General features: G+C 39.0%; 1 protein-coding gene across 2 annotated transcripts; it reads right to left on the bottom strand.

Annotated features, from left to right (window-relative positions):
- Window positions 1-453: 453 nt before the first annotated feature.
- On the bottom strand, window positions 454-13388 carry hif1ab (hypoxia inducible factor 1 subunit alpha b). Of its 2 annotated transcripts, none has more exons than XM_043237577.1 (15): window positions 13053-13388; window positions 8186-8376; window positions 7785-7930; window positions 7621-7705; window positions 7422-7531; window positions 6899-7101; window positions 5713-5819; window positions 5447-5594; window positions 5060-5316; window positions 3982-4196; window positions 3711-3830; window positions 3297-3628; window positions 2998-3088; window positions 2388-2505; window positions 454-2164 (listed from the first exon to the last, which is right to left on the bottom strand). In XM_043237577.1, exons 1-15 carry the CDS (start codon window positions 13082-13084, stop codon window positions 2010-2012), a joined length of 2310 nt encoding a protein of 769 aa, XP_043093512.1. In that variant the 5' UTR covers window positions 13085-13388; the 3' UTR covers window positions 454-2009. The 2 variants fall into 2 exon arrangements, with proteins under 2 accessions (XP_043093512.1, XP_043093513.1); XM_043237578.1 differs by lacking the exon at window positions 13053-13388 and adding an exon at window positions 11224-11248.
- Between the last annotated feature and the right edge of the window lie 4128 nt (window positions 13389-17516).

Consider the following 17516-nt stretch of genomic DNA (forward strand, 5'->3'; position numbering starts at 1 on the left):
ATAAAAATACACATAAAAAGTCATTCGCATAAAGATATAATAGCAGCGATGCATACTGCATAATTAAAATGTTTGCTGGTGTACGACGCTGTGTAGGCAGTGAACATTGCACAATATTATTTTTGTCCACTTGATGATGGAATTAGTTGATGAAATAAAATTGTGTTCAGAAGACTTTCGAATGCAAAAATTTGTGTATGGAGGCACTGCCCCCTGATAGGAATAGAAAACAGTAAAAAAAAAAAAAGAATATAGCCATTTTTTAATCACGCAGAAAAAAAAATCAGGCATATCAAAAGAGTTACATATGGAATTTAAGTCATGAATGTAAAATGCTTTTCTTGTGGTTTCCTGTTTTTTTGCCTTAGATCCTTTGTTAAATGATATTTTTATAGTGATACGAACTTTTTCATTCTTTTAAAAAACAAGAATAAATAACTTCAAACACGTTTATGTTTTTAAAACAAAGTTGCTTCACTGCTTATTTCTTTAATGAAATTTTAATTGAAATTACACAACTATCCCAATAAGTTTTTTTCACCAAGAATTTCATCCTTTGTTTACAATGTCCAGACAGTTGAACCTTTACTTTAATCCAGATATTGAAAAAAGTGCATCATGGAAGTGTACTATCACTACGTTTGAAATGCAATTTAATGTACTCCTGAATAACTTAATAGATCTAGATAGAAAAAAATAAAAAGTGTCACATCAATTGAAACATACAATCACAAAATTCTGGTCCACAATTGTCTTTTACTGATTATGCAATAAACAAAACATTTAGTGTTAAGAATAAAAGGAGAGGACTGCAGAGATAAATGAAGGACACAATAACAAAAGAAAATGTCTTTCCTACTGAAAAACGAGCTAACAGGTCATAAAATACTTGCAAGACTTTGTCAACAGGCTGAAAGCATGATGAAAACAAATATGGTCTTAAAACTAAGCATTCATGTTCTAATGCCATTATAAATACTTGTAAAACTGGGATATAAATGATACATCAGCTTTGCATGATCTAAAACCTCTCATGAAGCAAAAACAAAAAAACGGTTACCAGCTATGACATCTCACAAGCATGAATTACCTTAAGCATCTACCACAAAGAGAACTAAACAAAAAAAAAAAAATGACCACTAAAAATATAAAAATCTATTGCATAATTAAACTATAAATCTGTTTTAACCTCTTTGAGACAAAAACCATCATGAGAACACCACAGCATGATTTTTAATTCCCTTTTTTTTGCACAATATCCATCATTACTTTCAATGGCTCTTTTACAATTCTTCTGTGCTGTTCAAGAGAAAACAAAGTGATGGGAGCAAATAAGAAAGCGACACTCGCAAACATCCAACAGCGTTAAACCATTGAGCCCGTGAGCGCACGCGAAGGACTCTACACAACGAAAGAGAAAAAAAAATAAACTGTTCAATCTTTCATTAAAAGTACATATTCGTAAAAATGGTTTCGTATATTGCATGGACTGCTGGTATTCTGTCTTAAGAAAATAGATTATTGTGCGACTGTAGCTACAATACACACGCTTTGGGGAGGGGCGTAAAACACAACGGATGGGTTTTTAGGTAAAATTAGGGAATCCAGAGGGAGCGTGGGAGATTGTACGCATCAGCATCTGTGCGTCAGTGTGCATTTCACATTAAGGCTCATAACTCTTGTCTGGTTGATGCCACTGTTAAGTTACATTACGCTCCTCCTCCTCCTCCAGGCTCTACACACTGGGATGGATGGATGGATGGACTCCCTCTGGGCTCACTGGTGAGATCAATGGAAGGTGCAGGTCATCTAGTACATTTTTAAAACACTTGGGTTTGTAGAGAATATTAGGGCTTGGAATAAAAGGAGACAAGTGGAGGCAGATTTCAGTGATGGGGTCGGGCCAAGGAGCGAGAGAAAGAGAGAAAGAGAGAGAGAGAGAGAGAGAGAGAGAGAAAAAGAGAGAGGGGGAGAGATGCAGTGTCCGGAATTGCTAAACACAGCAAAGCTCAGTTGACTTGGTCCAGAGCACGCAGGAGGTCCTCTCCCTGCAGCAGATGATGGCGGTCCTGCACAGGAGCGTTGACTTCGCAGTCGTAGCGTGTTAGCTGAGGCAGCCCGCTGCTGCTCTCTAAAGAGCTGCACAGCAGACGACTGGCCACGTCTGCAGAACCAGAGGGAAACAAGACAGAAACTGAGTTACAGACAACTGCATACTCCAAAAATGGTGTGGTGTTGCCAGCAGGTAAAATGTACTAAAATATGTATCGTTTCACATTTATTTAAATGATTGCGTTATCTTTGGGCTTCCAGTATTTCTAATGGTTTGCATTTAAAAATCTATTTAAGAAAAACAAAACACCATGAATCGTGGTCTTGTCACTCACCAGAGGGCAGTATGAGAATGGTTTTGTTTCCTCCAAGAACACTCGATCCTTTAACCTCTAAAACCTTAGCCCTCTTGCCAGGCTCTATAGCACTGTCCACACTCTGAAGCAAAGCACTCTGCGGGAAATTGGAGAGTGGCCATTAGTTTTAGAGTTAGATGGAAAAGAAATCATCACAAATTACTTCACATGATCTTTCTTATTTACAGGCAGTGCTTTATTTACAACTCAAAAAAAAAAAAAAAAAAAAAAACATTACTCTGGACAATATCATTTTTCACACTATAATCATTTTGATAGTTTATGTAATGCTGTCAAATGATTCATTGTGATAATTTTTTTCCAAAATAAAAGGTTTGTTTACATAATGTGTGTATTATGAGTGTATAAATACACACGCAGTCATATTCACAAAATATATACTGTATATACAAACATGATGTAAACAAAATGTCTATTTTGGACGTGATTAATGGTTTGACAACACCAATATATACCATATATGATGAATATAGATATGATAATTATTATTATTTTTTTTTTTTTAACCAAATGTCATCATTTATGCACTTTTACTTAATCTTCGCATAAAATCTATTTTCATACTGACCAATCCAATAGCCTCAGAAAGTGATGTCACTTCCTCCAGCTTCCTTTTACGTTGGGCGTTCTGGATAGCTAACATCTTTGGAGACAGCTCTCTGGGAAATTAGAGCAACAAACAAAATCAGATAATCTACTAGTAGTGACTTCTAAAGGAAGTCCAAATCCCAGCTCTACGGTCATGATAGAACCGTTTCTGGCTCGATTCTAATCTGCTTGCAGTTTAATACAGCTCAGCTATCTGATCCCTCCGCTAAAGAATTGATCTGACTAAGATTGCCAGCAGGAAGTCAATGAGAGCTTTACCTGTTGTTGAGCTGATTGCTGCTCTGTGGGGTGGGGGACCGAGCAGGTGAAACGTCCCGACTGCCACTGAAGGGTGAGACGGGTGCATTGCAAACCTCCTGCAGAAGGTGCAGGGGCGAAGGCGCCCGAGATGACGCCTCCTGTTTCGCTGTGCTGCTGGAGGAAGAGGCTGGAGACGCGGGGGAGGGTAAGGGCTGGAACAGGGAGCTCATGGCTGACACGGAGTGAGGGCCAGACGGCAGCGGATCCAGTGGAGAGGGGATGCGCAGCTGGAAGTCGTCATCCATGGGGATGTATGGAGCCAGCATCTCTAGGTCGAGGTCCTCCATGGTCTACCAGTCGAAGATATTTGTCTTGTTAAGTTTATGCAATGCAAAACGACCAGAGAGTGAGATATTTCAGATGCAGGGTTACCTGGGAGCTAAAAGGGGTCTTTGCCTCAGTATCAATAGCAAAGAGTTTCTCAACCAGGTCCAGTGGTTCAGAACCGATGTCTGAGTCTACCTGGAAACAGTAATCCATGGGGCTGTTGGGCTGAGAGAGAAAAAAAACAACACCACACTTGAACTAAGTCTTTGAGACACACATGAGCTCATTAATCATTAAAAAGGAGCAATCCGTTTTACATGGCTAAGAATAGCAGCTAAATAAAAGCATGCGTTTATCTATTTAAGCAAGTCTTTACCTCCGAGGAGCCCAGTCCAGATGTGGAAGGTGCGTTTGTGGAGTCTGGACCACGATCAGGAGAGCTGAAAGGGAAATCGGTCTCTATTTTGGTCAGAACCGGAGTGGAGTCGCTGGGGGTCAGAGGAGACAGACTGATGGGCAGCTTCTCGCTGCTGGAGGGCAGCATGACATCATTGTAGAGGGGCACCTCCTTCATCAGCTGTATATCAGAATCTGTTGGAAATTACATTGTTTAATTATCATTGGTACCACGTCAAGGGACTTTTTATTTATAAAACTAAGATTATGAATCCATATTTCTGAGTCTCAGGATTAGTGAATACCCTAAATGTGTTTTCTGTCTATATAAGATTACAAAGTCGCCTAAAGATTGCAGCATTATATTAAGGTACACTCAAAAGTTGGGGCCAGTAAGGATGTCTTTTTTGATGGATTTAGCAAGGACGCATTATATAGATCAAAAGTGACAATGAAAGATTTCAAATAAATGCTGTTTATCTGAACTTAAATTAAAATAATCTCTCAACAGAAGACTGCAGTAGAAGCTGCTGAAAATTTAGCTTATCACAAAAATAAATTAAATGTTTAAATATATTAAAGCAGAACATTTATTCTAAATTGAAACGTTATTTCACTGCATTTTTGAATCAATACACGCAGCCTTGGCAAGCATAAGATACTTTCTTTTTGGATAGACATTATAAAAATCTTACCAACCCCAAACTTTTGAATGGAAGTGTATGAGCTGTCAGTCGCTAGCAGACGTTCTTCAACTTCTGGTTGCCTTACATTACTGGTGGGCTGCTCAACCAGCCACAGTTATTGAACTTTGCTGCTGTTAAAAATGTCATTTTATTTACACAATTACACATTTTTGCCACTAAAAATGAACACAGTGAAGGGGAAACGCTCATGTAAGTTGCAGGAAAATTATCTATGATTAAACAAGATAATGAGAATGAGAATAAATATATGCTCTTTGCTCATATCACCTCTGACTGTCAGCTCTCATTTCATTTGCTGCAAGTCACGATCAAAGTGATTATTCAAACATGTAACCGTCCTTCGGGAAGCACCTGAGTTGTTGAAGTCTAGAGAGATGATGGTGTCTCCTGCAGCAGGTGCCAACACAGTGAGAGCCTCAGGCTCCTCCTTCAGCTTCTCATACAGGTCAGGGCTCTTCATGGGACACTTGAGGCTTTCTGACTTGAAGAGTTTGAGTATGTCCACCTCAGAGGCCTCATCTTCCATCTCCTCGTTCTCTTTCTCCTCAGCCTTGGGCTCGGACACGGTCTGCTGCAAGGACAGGACAACGTCCCCTTCCACAATGCCACTGAATGGGACAGAATGGAAAGTTGAATAATGATCACAGACACATTTGTATACACACTAAATCAGTGGATTTCTAAATGCAGAATATTGTAAAAATTGGTCTAATGAAGGTCTGTAAACTGAACCCATACCTGAGAACGTAATTGACGCACACAATGCACTGTGGCTGAGAATTCTTGGGGTTGTAGATAACGGTGGCTTGAGTCTCCACCCACACGAAACCACCTTTCTTAGCCAGCATGCGGTACTGGCCTGTGGTGGCCTGGCCCTTTGCGAACACTGGGCAAAAATATACACTCCAATCAGAAGTGTTTAACACGCCATCTTTTGTAACAGTTCTGCATGTTACAGTGCAACCTTTGTCATGACCAGGTGTGCATTCTGTCCAGGTACTCACAGTTGTGATGTGTCTTGGTAAGGTGATCTGAATCCAGGGCATGATAGTATTCGTACACAGACTTGTTCAGCAGATCATCTGGCTCATATCCCATCAGCTCTGTGATCCTGTGGAAAAAGAGTGAGAGCTTTGAGTTTGCAATTAAGTAGCTAATACTTCAACAAGATCTGGACATAAAAATAATCCTCTCTGTTCTTTAACCCATTTTTAGTTCTCAAAACACCACATATTATATTTAACTTAGATCTGTATTTGGTCTTAATGTGAACAATCCTGGCCAGTGGACACTTTTTGTTTGCTTGGGTTTTTTTTTTTTTTGTAATTGTGTTGTCAGCTTTTGCCATTTTTTTAGTTTTTGTTCTTTATAATAATTATTACTACATAGCTTTTAATTGTGTTTTACCAGCCACTGTTTGAGAGTTATTGTTTTTTTTTTTTCATTTTAGTTTAAGGTTTTATTAATTCTGTTGTCTGCTGTTGTTTGTTTTTTATACAATTATGTTACTATATAGCTTATTTATTTATTTATTTATTTATAACTAGGTATTTTAGTATGTACATACAGCATACATGTAAAACAGTGCAGAAAATCTCTAGTAAAAGCTTAAAAATCTACCGGCCTTTGCCACTAGGTGGTGTCAGTGACATTTGTAATAGAAGAGAAATCAGGCTTTTGTGCTTCAGCCTACTAGACTCGTTCTGCAGCATTGCTTTTATTCAAAGACATCGACACCTGGTCGGCATGCACAGTATTCATTGTTAACCACAGATACCATCAAGGCAAACCCAAATACATGAAACAAAACAAAAAAATAGGGAAATAAAGTAGTCAAACCATTTACACTTCAATTAAACAAAAGGAAGAAAGACAAGAAGCGGTGTGCCAATCTGTCTACATAATGAGGGGGAAATTGTTTTTTTCCTGTTTGGTGCATGCATGCCATTTTTAACATTAAAGCAGGAATGCTCATTTGTAATTTTAATGTGCATTGCTTCCCGGTTTCATGAGCTATCAGTTATTTTCATGTTTTAAAAGTCTGTTAAGCTGCTTCATATTCTCTTTTGTGTTATCTTAACCTATCATGCAATCATAAACAGCTTAATCTTTTTTTATCATTTATTTTATTCTCAATCTTTCAGCTTTCTTATACTTAATGAGGTGGATATATTACATCTTCCTGCTAACCTTTCATCGCAGTATGAAAACTTCATATCCAGAGTGTGACGGCTAAGGAAGGTCTTGCTGTCCAGAGGCACCTCGATGTTCGAGGGATGAGGAATGGGCTCACAGATGACCACAAGGTAGGTCAGAGGAGGCTCTTTAAAGCCAGAGTCTCCCGAGCCCTCGGCGCGCTCCTGCACACGCACATGACCGGTGCAGTGAAGAACCTTAAGCAGGAGAGAGAAGAGGGAAACATCTGTTTAAAGTCTATGTATAGCAGGTACGTCAAGAAAAACCTAAGGATGCTCTGAGCACAATAAAACTCAAGCCTGTTTATTTTCTTATTCCTCGTTTAATTTCCTGTATACATGTCAATAAAATGAATGAACCATTTCAAAACAGGGTAATACAAATGTACCCTTCTAAAACCAAGAGTACAATACTCCAGTAAAAGGTAGTGCTAGGGGGAAAGTATATACAGGCTGTGGATACCAAAAGATTAGTGATAGTCTGAGAAAACATTGTTAGCATTCAAACAGCATCTCACCTTCCATGTAGAAGACTTGATATTGACAGTGCGCCCTCTGCTAGTAAGCGTGCACTTCATGCGCAGGAAGAAGCTGCGCTCTGTGTTTTGTTCCTTGGTCTTTTTGGATCCTAAAGATGGAAAACAAATTCTGTCAATGCATTCATTATTGATGGCTGATGTATTTATTTTTGCAGAGAAATGTCACAGTGTGAATTACCTGTCCTGTGGACAAGCATTTCTCTCAGCTCCTCGTGGTCACATGGATGTGAAAATTCAAAGATGCTGTGACCAGTCAGATCAAACTAAAAGAACAGATGGTAGAGTTAGTCAACCACCACTTAAGCTTGAAATCTAAACCGAAAAGAACAAGCATTCAGCTACCTGTGTGAGGCCCATGCTCTTGCTGACATTCTCAGAGAGATAAACCATGTCTCCATCTTCAGACAGGACCATGAGAAAACCCTCCAGGGCCTTCAGATAAAAGCTGTTTAACTGACTCTCCAGCTCATTCTCCTTCTCTGATTCATCTGCAAAGCCAAACAACAACCTTTATCGATCTATTAGGCCTAAAAAAAGTACACTGAAGTACTAATATGCACTCTTTGAGAATTCTGCCCCAGATTGTACATTTCTTGCCTCCGTTCATCAGATCAGTGTTTACAATATCCAATAGTGTTTAGAGTGTTTACAATATCTACTGGTGGCAAAGTTTTGATTCCCATTTGAATGCGGTGTAACTATTTTGTGTATGTAGATGCAAATACTCAAGTCTGCGTACTGACCAGAGCCGAGCAGCTTCCTCATGCGCAGGTAGCTGATGGTCAGCCTCATGATGGACGCCTTGTCCAGGTGGGAGGTGACATTGTGTGGCAGGGGGAGCTGGTGTGCTAACTCGTAGAACACCTCGGACTCCTTGCCCCTGCGAGATCGCGCTGCATCCCTGGACTTCTCCTTCCTGCGCTCCGAGCTCACCCTGAAAAAATAAGGACGGTGTGTTGTTAGCTTGACTAGGCGTTCGACAAGAAAGCCCTCCTGTGCTAACGCTTGAGGGCAGCAGCAAGGTCAACTTATTTTGAATCTCTCATTTGGAGTCATAACTTGCAACGTCACAGGCCGGAAAGATCGTTTCGGTCTGACTGGCTGGTGAAAGGGGTGTGGACATGCTGTGACAGACACAGTTACAACCCTTGGAACCAAGCCAACGGCGATAAATGTTTTCAGATTTTCTAACATAAACCTTTTCGGCACACTACAAGGAATATACGTTTATACACAAACAAGCCATAAAGTAACTGGTGTCACAAGCAAACAAGGTCAGGATACGGACAATAAAAAGCTGTTGGCCAGAAAAGAACCCCTTTCCTGACAAATAGTAGGTCATCATGAGAAAAGCTTTTTGCTAAAATGAGTCTCTCTCATCGTGATTTCTAAAGCAGCCTATCTATTACCCTCGGGACCTCTGCCTATTCTGTCACTGCCAAGACCAACTCCCACACATTTAACAAATGTTTCAGTTCACTGCAATAATGGAAGGCTATGAAAACAAGCAAAGCTACTGGCAACAAAGAGCAACAAAGTAATCCACACTCTGTTACAAAAGCCACCACTTCAGGTGTTCGTTCATGGTTTACAGACATAGAAAACTCTTCATTATTAACAAACGCCGAAACTTCAGACAAATGGATTAAAATGCTGTTAAACTTGTCCTATTATATTTCTAGAAAATTTAAATCCTTTAGAAGCTATTTCTACAAAAACCTGCATCATTTATCAGTTTATCAGGTCAGCTGACAAAAGAAGTTAGGCCTCAAACACGCTTGAAATCAGATATGGAAACATCATTAAGGAACTGCATTCAGCCAACGTTTGCAATAACAGCACAAACACGTCAATGCCTGAAAAACAGCTGACCGTCTGGAGTGACTGGGTTTTTCTGTTAATTTGATCAGAAGCATCTGAGAGGTCAAGACCCATCAGAGCTTCACTGCAAATGTCTGCGATGCATATATTGTCATCAACAAAGGCATATATCTTCTTTCAATCATAAACAGCAACAAATTGTACCACTTGTCTCAAACCATTCATACAGTTAACAGCTCCCAATGAAAATGCTTTTTCTGCATGCAAACTTCGGGTTGTTACTTTTATATCATGCTAGAAGGATTACAATGCTGATTATGTATTTTAAAATAAACCTGCACTAGCAAGTTACAACACCTGCAATAAGCGGCAGTGCAGTGCGTTTTTCTTTTTTGTATACTAAAACGTTTTAGGGAAAGCAAAGTACACAAAATCAAACTAAATTGTTTATTGAATTGTTCTGAATTTGCAAAAAATGGCTTCTGAATTCAAACACAAATGCCCTAAGAGATGCAGATTTAGGCCAACACACATTTTGCCCTTTATAATTTAAATGACCAATGAGATCTCCATGCAACTGGCAACGAATCCATATATTCCCCATCTAGGAGCTCCAAGGTCAAAGCTGCGACAAGAAACAATGAGCAGGCATTGTGTCAACCGTCAAAGCAACGCAACACAAAGAAGGGAAAACAGTTAAGACGGCCTAGTGCCCTAGCAGGAAAAAACAGCATCTTCAAACAGACGGCATCCTAACTGCTCCCATCCTCCCTATCAAAGTACTCTCTGAAGCTAAGTGGAAATCATTTGGCCATAAAGAGAGGAAAACCCTTGTGCGCAGGGGATGTTTCAGTCTGTTTATGTCTGAGCGTGCTTGTACATTGTCATCTTACGTAAGCTCCATATATGGACTGCTCAATAATATATGTCTACATTATTGACTCTATTCAGGATAGCTGGAAGGCCCCTTTAGCAAGGCGAGCTTGCAAATGCATAAGTATGAGGTTGCATCGTATGGTTTCAAAACACAAAAAAACAAGAGCTTTCTTTAAAGCGGATGTCACTCATCACGATAACAAAATGGCTAATAAATTAAGCTGATAACCTACACAAGACATCACGATCCGAGACCGCACGGGTTCTGCAAATTCTCTCAGTCCATTTGCCAAAGCAATCACCAGCTTCTCATTAACTGACATTACTTAATCACGTGAAAAAAATCATTTGGTTTTAATTATTCAACTTCTATGCCTGTCCATTTTTAACCAATCTGCAGTATAACAGATATCGAGGTTGGGAAGTGGGGATTGTGAACAACACTGTAAAAAATGAGTTTTCAAAGCTGCAAAACAAATGATCGTCTTTCTACTTCAAATAAATCATGTTCAATTAAAAATGTTACTTGCAGTTTCTTTGTAATTACTGAAATTTGTCAGCGATGTCTAAGTGGAAATCGTTTCAGAAAACAACGCCTATAGTGAATTTGAGAGGTCATCTAACTTATCTACATTTATTCTTATATAGGTTATTGATATTTATAGTGGTGGTGAACTTTTCTTTGAATCTTTTCTCTCATTTTCTGAACATCTCACCGCAAATGTTGCTTTTTAGGACAAAATTGACCAACTTTTAAAAACACTTTGGTTTTGTTCCAATCAGTTACACTCAAATACAGGAACACATCAATACAAAAATAAATAGGCCTGAGTGCGGCGAGGTGAAGCCAAAACCAAGCAAACCAGCGACAAGTCAATATGGAAGATATGTAGTTATATAAGCACTGTCTGCTCAATATATTTTATATAATGCACAAAGACAAAATGTAGGAAAATCTCTAATAGTTGACATTTGTGTCAAAAGTTAATGCGTTTGCACATTATTTGCACATAAAATAAACTGGACAATCACAGTCTGGAAACATTATGATATACTGCTATATTGGTTATTCAGAAATACTCACACCATGAAGTAAGATTTGTCACACCACCTAACACTGATGAGTAAACCAAAATCGACACAGGCCTAAAAGGTGGCCTGTTTTACAATCCGATACCCAGTCTAACTGAATTGATCAAGATCATATAGATGAAAGCCCTTGAAACACAATTACAAAATCAATGAATCTCCTTGACCTGTGAGAACACTTCTAAAGAAACAATCATAAGAGGAACACATTTCAACATTAAAACTGATACAGGTCTTGCCACAAGACCGGGCAGGAAGCTGCTTTGACGTCAATGCTTAGAATGATGTGAGAGATGCAAAATGCGTGTTTCAGCTTGAACTTGGAAGCCAAACAAAATAATGTCAAAGGAAAATATTGCCACTGAAAACAAGGCATTATGCGCTTTAAATGAGACAGACAAAGGGCTTACACAGTATTTGAAAAACTACAAAAAAAAAAAAAAAAAAAAAAAGAAATCTAGGCATTTTTATGGTCGGGGTCAAATTGAAGTCACCCAAGAACACACAATCAGAACACACACGTTAAAAGAAAAAAAAAAATAACTTTTTGAAATATGGAAACCACATCTTTTGCATGCTTTTCTGAAGCTCACAGTAACAAGCAAAAATGCTATCAAGTTTCTTTGGACAAAGGTGTCCGTAAAATGCATAAACCTCTTAATTATGAAAGATGTTTTGTATACACATTCCACAACACTTTGCATGCATGTTCACAACCCCAAACGAGAACAAATTCAAGAAAACCATGACAGGTTAACCAGCAATTCATTCCAACAACTCAAAAAAAACAATGTGCCAAATTGACCTGTAACACCCATATAACACCCATATAAACGGTGACGTTAGATCTTAGCTCGTGTACAAAGCCAGAGGCATCTTTCTAATTCTAATTTGATTTCTTGCAAATTCACTAGTACAGAGAAACCAAGCAACATTTTCCAGTCTCAGCAATACCAACACTTATTTCCATCTCATCTCATCTGAGCCCACACTGATGACAGGCCTGACAAAGAATAAGACGCTGTCAGCAAAATCCAAGGATGAATTCCTGCTTCCAGTCCTTTATCCACAAATATGCCAGTCTGGCTGGATGAACAAGGGCAACAAGCTGATGTGAGCCGTGGGGTCAAGTGGTCTGAGGCGTAAAGAAGGGACCCATCGAAATGACTGGCGCACGGCTCTTTTTCTCACAGAAAATAAACCGCATGAAGTGTTCAAAACTGAACACGGTCAAAAATACCAGAATACGAACTTGCATAGTTTCCACCGAGCAAAGACTATGCTATGTACTTTCTCTTCTACTGTAATAGACGTGCAGCTGTCGGGTCGATACGCTATAGGAAAAAACGTGTATTATGCGTTTAATATAAGCATTCGACATTCATGCTTAATATATGCCTGTGCCTATATAAACAACGTGCTTACACACTCCCATGAGAGCTGAATTACGTCTATACTAATATAAACAGTTTATAGCGGTTTGTAAGCAATAAATCAGGGGAAGTTTAAGTGAGCGTGCAGCTAGTTTTGTTAGCTTCCTTCCACAGACATACACTATACTGTGTTACCTCCAAAAAAGCCATACAACGCAACAAATGCGCCTCTTTAAACGATTTAGGATAACGCGTAATGGTTGTTTGGAAAGAAATAGCCGGCTCGAGCCCTTTAAACTTGCTCTTAGTTGTTCGGTTAGCCATCCAGCACAAAATGGCGACACGTTCAGTGTGACGGGGGAGGAATATCTTTCGGCCTGTTTACTCCACAAAACACAACAAATAGCGCTCGGCAGACCACCTTCTCTGACATACACACCGGGGTCCCTACCTTTTCTTTTCAGTGACAACTCCAGTATCCATTCCTGGGTGAAACCACTCAGAATGTGTTAGGTTTTTCCAAACCGAGAGGCCAGAGAAATCAAGGACGTGGCCACCTCTCGCTAACAATTAAAAATGCGTTTCCGAAAGAAAACGAGCAGTCGCGGCAAAACGGTCCGATGCTAGTCCGGTGCGGTGTGTCGAAAACGTTTGAATGGTGGAGATCAACCCTCCGGCTCGCTGAAGGTCAAAGCATTTGTCCAGCACCGGTCGGTGCAGCTTGTGGTCGGTACAAAGAGTTAACCGCGTCTGCGCCGCTCTGCTCGCTCCGTGGCCCGCGCGTTCACGAGGCGCAGGCGGGAGCGCGCGCAGTCATATGAATTCAGACAGCGGTGTCGCACTTAAAAAAAGATTCACAGAACCGATGGGACGCGTGATGCAACCAGCACTATCGATCACAGATGTAGTACATTTAATTTACTTGTTCCACAGTTTTTTTCTTCCTCATCCAGTACTCTGTGTAGGCCCGTTTATAATCAGTAGCCTAATTAGTGTTACATTATAGTGTCTAAGAATTTATAAAGTTGTATATAGAGCTTATATGAGATTATAATACTGATTAGCAATGGAAGATAATTATTTTGGAAAATATTCGGGCTAAACAGAAGAATAACCTTAGTAACCAGCAAGAAGACCTTACTAAAAACCATCCAACTGCAAGAAGGCAAAACACCCCAGCACCTAGCCAGAGGACCTTAACAGCCAGTTGAAATAACCTAGCAACAAACCCAATATTAACCATCCAACAGCCCTGTTTGTTTAACCACATACCTGTTAAACAACCAGCACTCTCCTGAAACCCCCCAGCAATACCCCGGTAATCTGTCCACTGACTGTACAGTCTGCTTAAAACATTAAATTTAACTATTTAAATGGTGAGAGCAGACTCTTTCCAGTGAACACCAAAAACTGCCTCGACAAACCGTTTCTAGCCTATTTTTAATTGGGTCACAAATTGAGGATGGTTGTGTTTCTTCACACATAATAACATTTAATTTTCTATTACATAATGCCTTAACACTGCTGAAAATCCCTTTCAGAAAAAAACAGTTAGCTGATAAATGACGAAACAGGAGCATTTAGGCTGATGATACATGGGCAACATTTTAAGGAATTTTGCCAGGACAACTTTTTTTGGGCAATGTTGCTTGAGCACTCTACCTTCAAGCAGGGCTAACAAATTTCTATCTGGATTTTTTTTAGATAAGTTGTTGAGCCTGTATTTTACCGGATTGCTGTTGATGGCAACACTGGACAAAGTTGCCTGGCAGCGTTGGTCAAAATATTGCCCCATGCACACTTACCAAAAAACAGAATGTTAATTTGTGTTGTTGTCAATGCTATTATTTATCACTTATTCATTCAGATTTTTGACATTGTTCATAGGCATTGTTTAAACTAAAATTGCACTTCCCGAGCGCAAACCGCCTTGACCTAAATTGAACCAGAGAAGTGTGATTTTTAATGTTCCTATGCTGTAGAGTCAGACAGATTACTGTCTGCGAGGCAGTTTTAAGAGAGCACTGGCTGTTTACCAAGATGTGGTCAAACAAATAGTAATCGCTCTTAGTGTCAATGGGTTTTAACTTTGGCCAGTGTTATGATTAAGGAAGTAGCTGGTGTTGATGAGGAAATGTTCAGCAGAATTTCAGCAGTTTCCTCAAATGTATTGGTTTTCTGTTTTCTTCTTTCTGGTTGTCCTCATTTGCACTTTATAGATATTTCCCTTAAGCACTACCGACCTAAATGATATATTTAGGTTTCTTTAATAGTTATTTCTAAATAGTGATTGGTATGCATATATAAAAGCACATATTTAATTCACAAATTTTCTTAAAGATAAAATTGCTCCAGTATTCCATAAAAATGAATTAGTTGTAAATCTGCTGTTCATAAGTAGTGTGCCAATGGATACAGTATAAGGGTTACCTGTCAGATTCAGCCAAGGCCGTATTTAAGATTGTGCAGGCAGTGATAGTCACTAACACACATAGACAAAGTTAAAACTAACGAAACTGAAGATATTAAGTGAAAAGCGAATGACTAGAAACTGATTTTTCAGAAGTCCTATAAAAAAAAAAATTGGCCAGAAGAAACTAACAGATGAAACCTGGACTGGTGAAACTATCAGGCAAAAGATTAAAAGCAGTTCTTCGCTGTCAGCCAGCTCTGACTTCCACATAGGAGTTGAAGAAAAATAGACTTGCACAATTCTGCGGTGTCATACAAAAGTCTTACTGTACAAAGAATGATACATGTTCTTAATTCAAATCAGTTTGCTGATGTTGATGGTTGTCTTTTGCTGTTTTAAAAGAGTTTCCGTCTTCCCGCACCTGACAGCTTTGATCAAACCTTCAAGCGGAGGAGTTGCTTTAGCAGGTGTTAAACTCTTTCACCTGTCAATGTGGTTTGTGAAGGGCTTTAAGGCTCTAAAAATAAGCAGTTGCTTTCTCTCTGTCATTCAGGAAAGATTAGAGGAATTACCAGATTGCTGCTGGGAATGCTTCAGCAAGAGCAAAATAACACAGTAAACACTGTGTTCCCAGTAATGCCATCTCTTGTAGCGTGAAGCCCAAGACCCAAATTACAGACTATCAGAGTCTGAGTCAAATACGGTCAGGGCGGAAACGGAGGAAATGGTAATAGAAGATAAAATGCCATGAAACGGCCTGCTCCGGTCCTAAAATATCATCACAGTATGTGCATCTCTAAGATCCAGCAAATCCAAAAGAATTTCCTTTCCAGCTTGGGCTGAGGAGTCAACAGCTGATATCATGCATCGTCTGGAGTGTTTTTCCATGGAAAACCACAGAGCGGGACATCTGCTAATTTCAACTCCAAACTCACATGTTCCCAACAAACCAGTGAGACCGAAATGTTTGTCTCTAATATAGTTAATCATGTGAACGTTATTTCTGGTGGAAAAGTGAACAGCCAAACTCTACAGGAACACAGTAGGATACGGACAAGCTGAAAAGAATTAGCAGAGACTGTTTAAACACTTTAGTTCCAGTAAGAGCTAACTCTGCTTGCCAAGACCATTACTTTTGATTTTGAACCACTAAAATAAATGCAAGACCTTTGGCACATTTTCACTGGAGGAACCCAATGAACTTCTCAGCAGTGCTGACTCAATGAACGAATTGAGTCACGAAGACACCTCCCAACCAGACATGGCTGGTTTTTGGCAGTTTAACACCACTGGGAAAATCACCAGAGCACCTGACTACAAGACATTTCATACACCATCAGTGAGAATTCAGAATGAAGAGTATTTCATCATATCAACTTCATGAAACAGATCACCTTTCTGGAAACAATATCAAATTATTCACAGTGAGAAACGTATATAAGAACTTACAATCGGTAAATGTCAGCATCCTCATTATATCACAATTATAGCCAAAAGAAGAAAACAATATGCCTGTCAACATGATTTTAGTCTTAAAGGGATACTCCCCCCAAATATTTTGTCAATAGTCACTTACCTCCAGCTTTGTTTGTCTTCGGAACAGTTTAAGATATTTTAGATGAAAACCAGCAGGTTTATGACTGTGCCATTGACTGCCAAGGTCCAGAAAAGTATGAAAGACATTATCAGAATAGTTCATCTGCCATCAGTGGTTCAACTTTAATGTTACGAAGTGACACAAAGAAAAAAACAACAACAAAATTCAATAATTTGTCTCTTCTGTGTCTCCACAATCACTGTAGTACCATTTTGGAGAACATCCACTGAACTCAAACTACTTACACTCTTCTGTCTGCCATGATAAGTTTTTTATTCATAATTACGCTTTAATTTGAACAAAGACAGTGTACAGTGTGTTCTGTGGATATTTTCCAAAATGGCACTACAGTGATTGAGTAGAGACATAGAGGAGACAAATTATCGAATAATATCGTTTTTTTTCTTTGCATGCAAAAAGTATTCTTGTCACATTCAGATTGAACCACTGATGGCAGATGGATTATTCTGATGATCTTTTTTTTTTTAATACCGGGACAGTGACAAGCCTCCCGGTTTTCATCTGAAGAACAAACAAAGCTTTTATGGGTTTGGAACGACATTTCCTATGTTGTTCCTGTTTGCTATGTGAAGTTATTTCAAGTCCAATTTTACAACTTTGTTGTTGTGACAAAGCAACAGCACAACATTAAATCTATTGTAAAATGGAAGAGAAATGCTTTTCAATTCAGATGATACACAAATTCTAAAAAGGAATTAACTTGCTTTCATAAAATTATGAGTAAATGTTATTGTAAGTGTTTTAAGAAAACATGTTTTATGCCTCAAATCCTGTCGATTGATCCTAACCTGTATTAAACCTGCAATAGTCCCTGTGTATTTAAGTAATACAAAAAAAAATAATTGCTTGACAAGATCATTCTTCGCCATCTCTAAAATATCTTT

This window comes from Puntigrus tetrazona, chromosome 4, assembly GCF_018831695.1.
Source record: "Puntigrus tetrazona isolate hp1 chromosome 4, ASM1883169v1, whole genome shotgun sequence".
Lineage (NCBI taxonomy): Eukaryota > Metazoa > Chordata > Actinopteri > Cypriniformes > Cyprinidae > Puntigrus > Puntigrus tetrazona.

What these genes read in the sequence shown, in the direction of transcription:
- hif1ab (XM_043237577.1), bottom strand. Translation starts at nt 13,084, where the DNA reads ATGGATACTGGAGTTGTCACTGAAAAGAAAAG. An exon ending in GTTGTCACTGAAAAGAAAAG is followed by an intron (nt 8,377 to 13,052) that starts GTAGGGACCCCG and finishes TTATTTTTTCAG; the next exon opens with GGTGAGCTCGGAGCGCAGGA. An exon ending in AGAGCATGGGCCTCACACAG is followed by an intron (nt 7,706 to 7,784) that starts GTAGCTGAATGC and finishes CTGTTCTTTTAG; the next exon opens with TTTGATCTGACTGGTCACAG.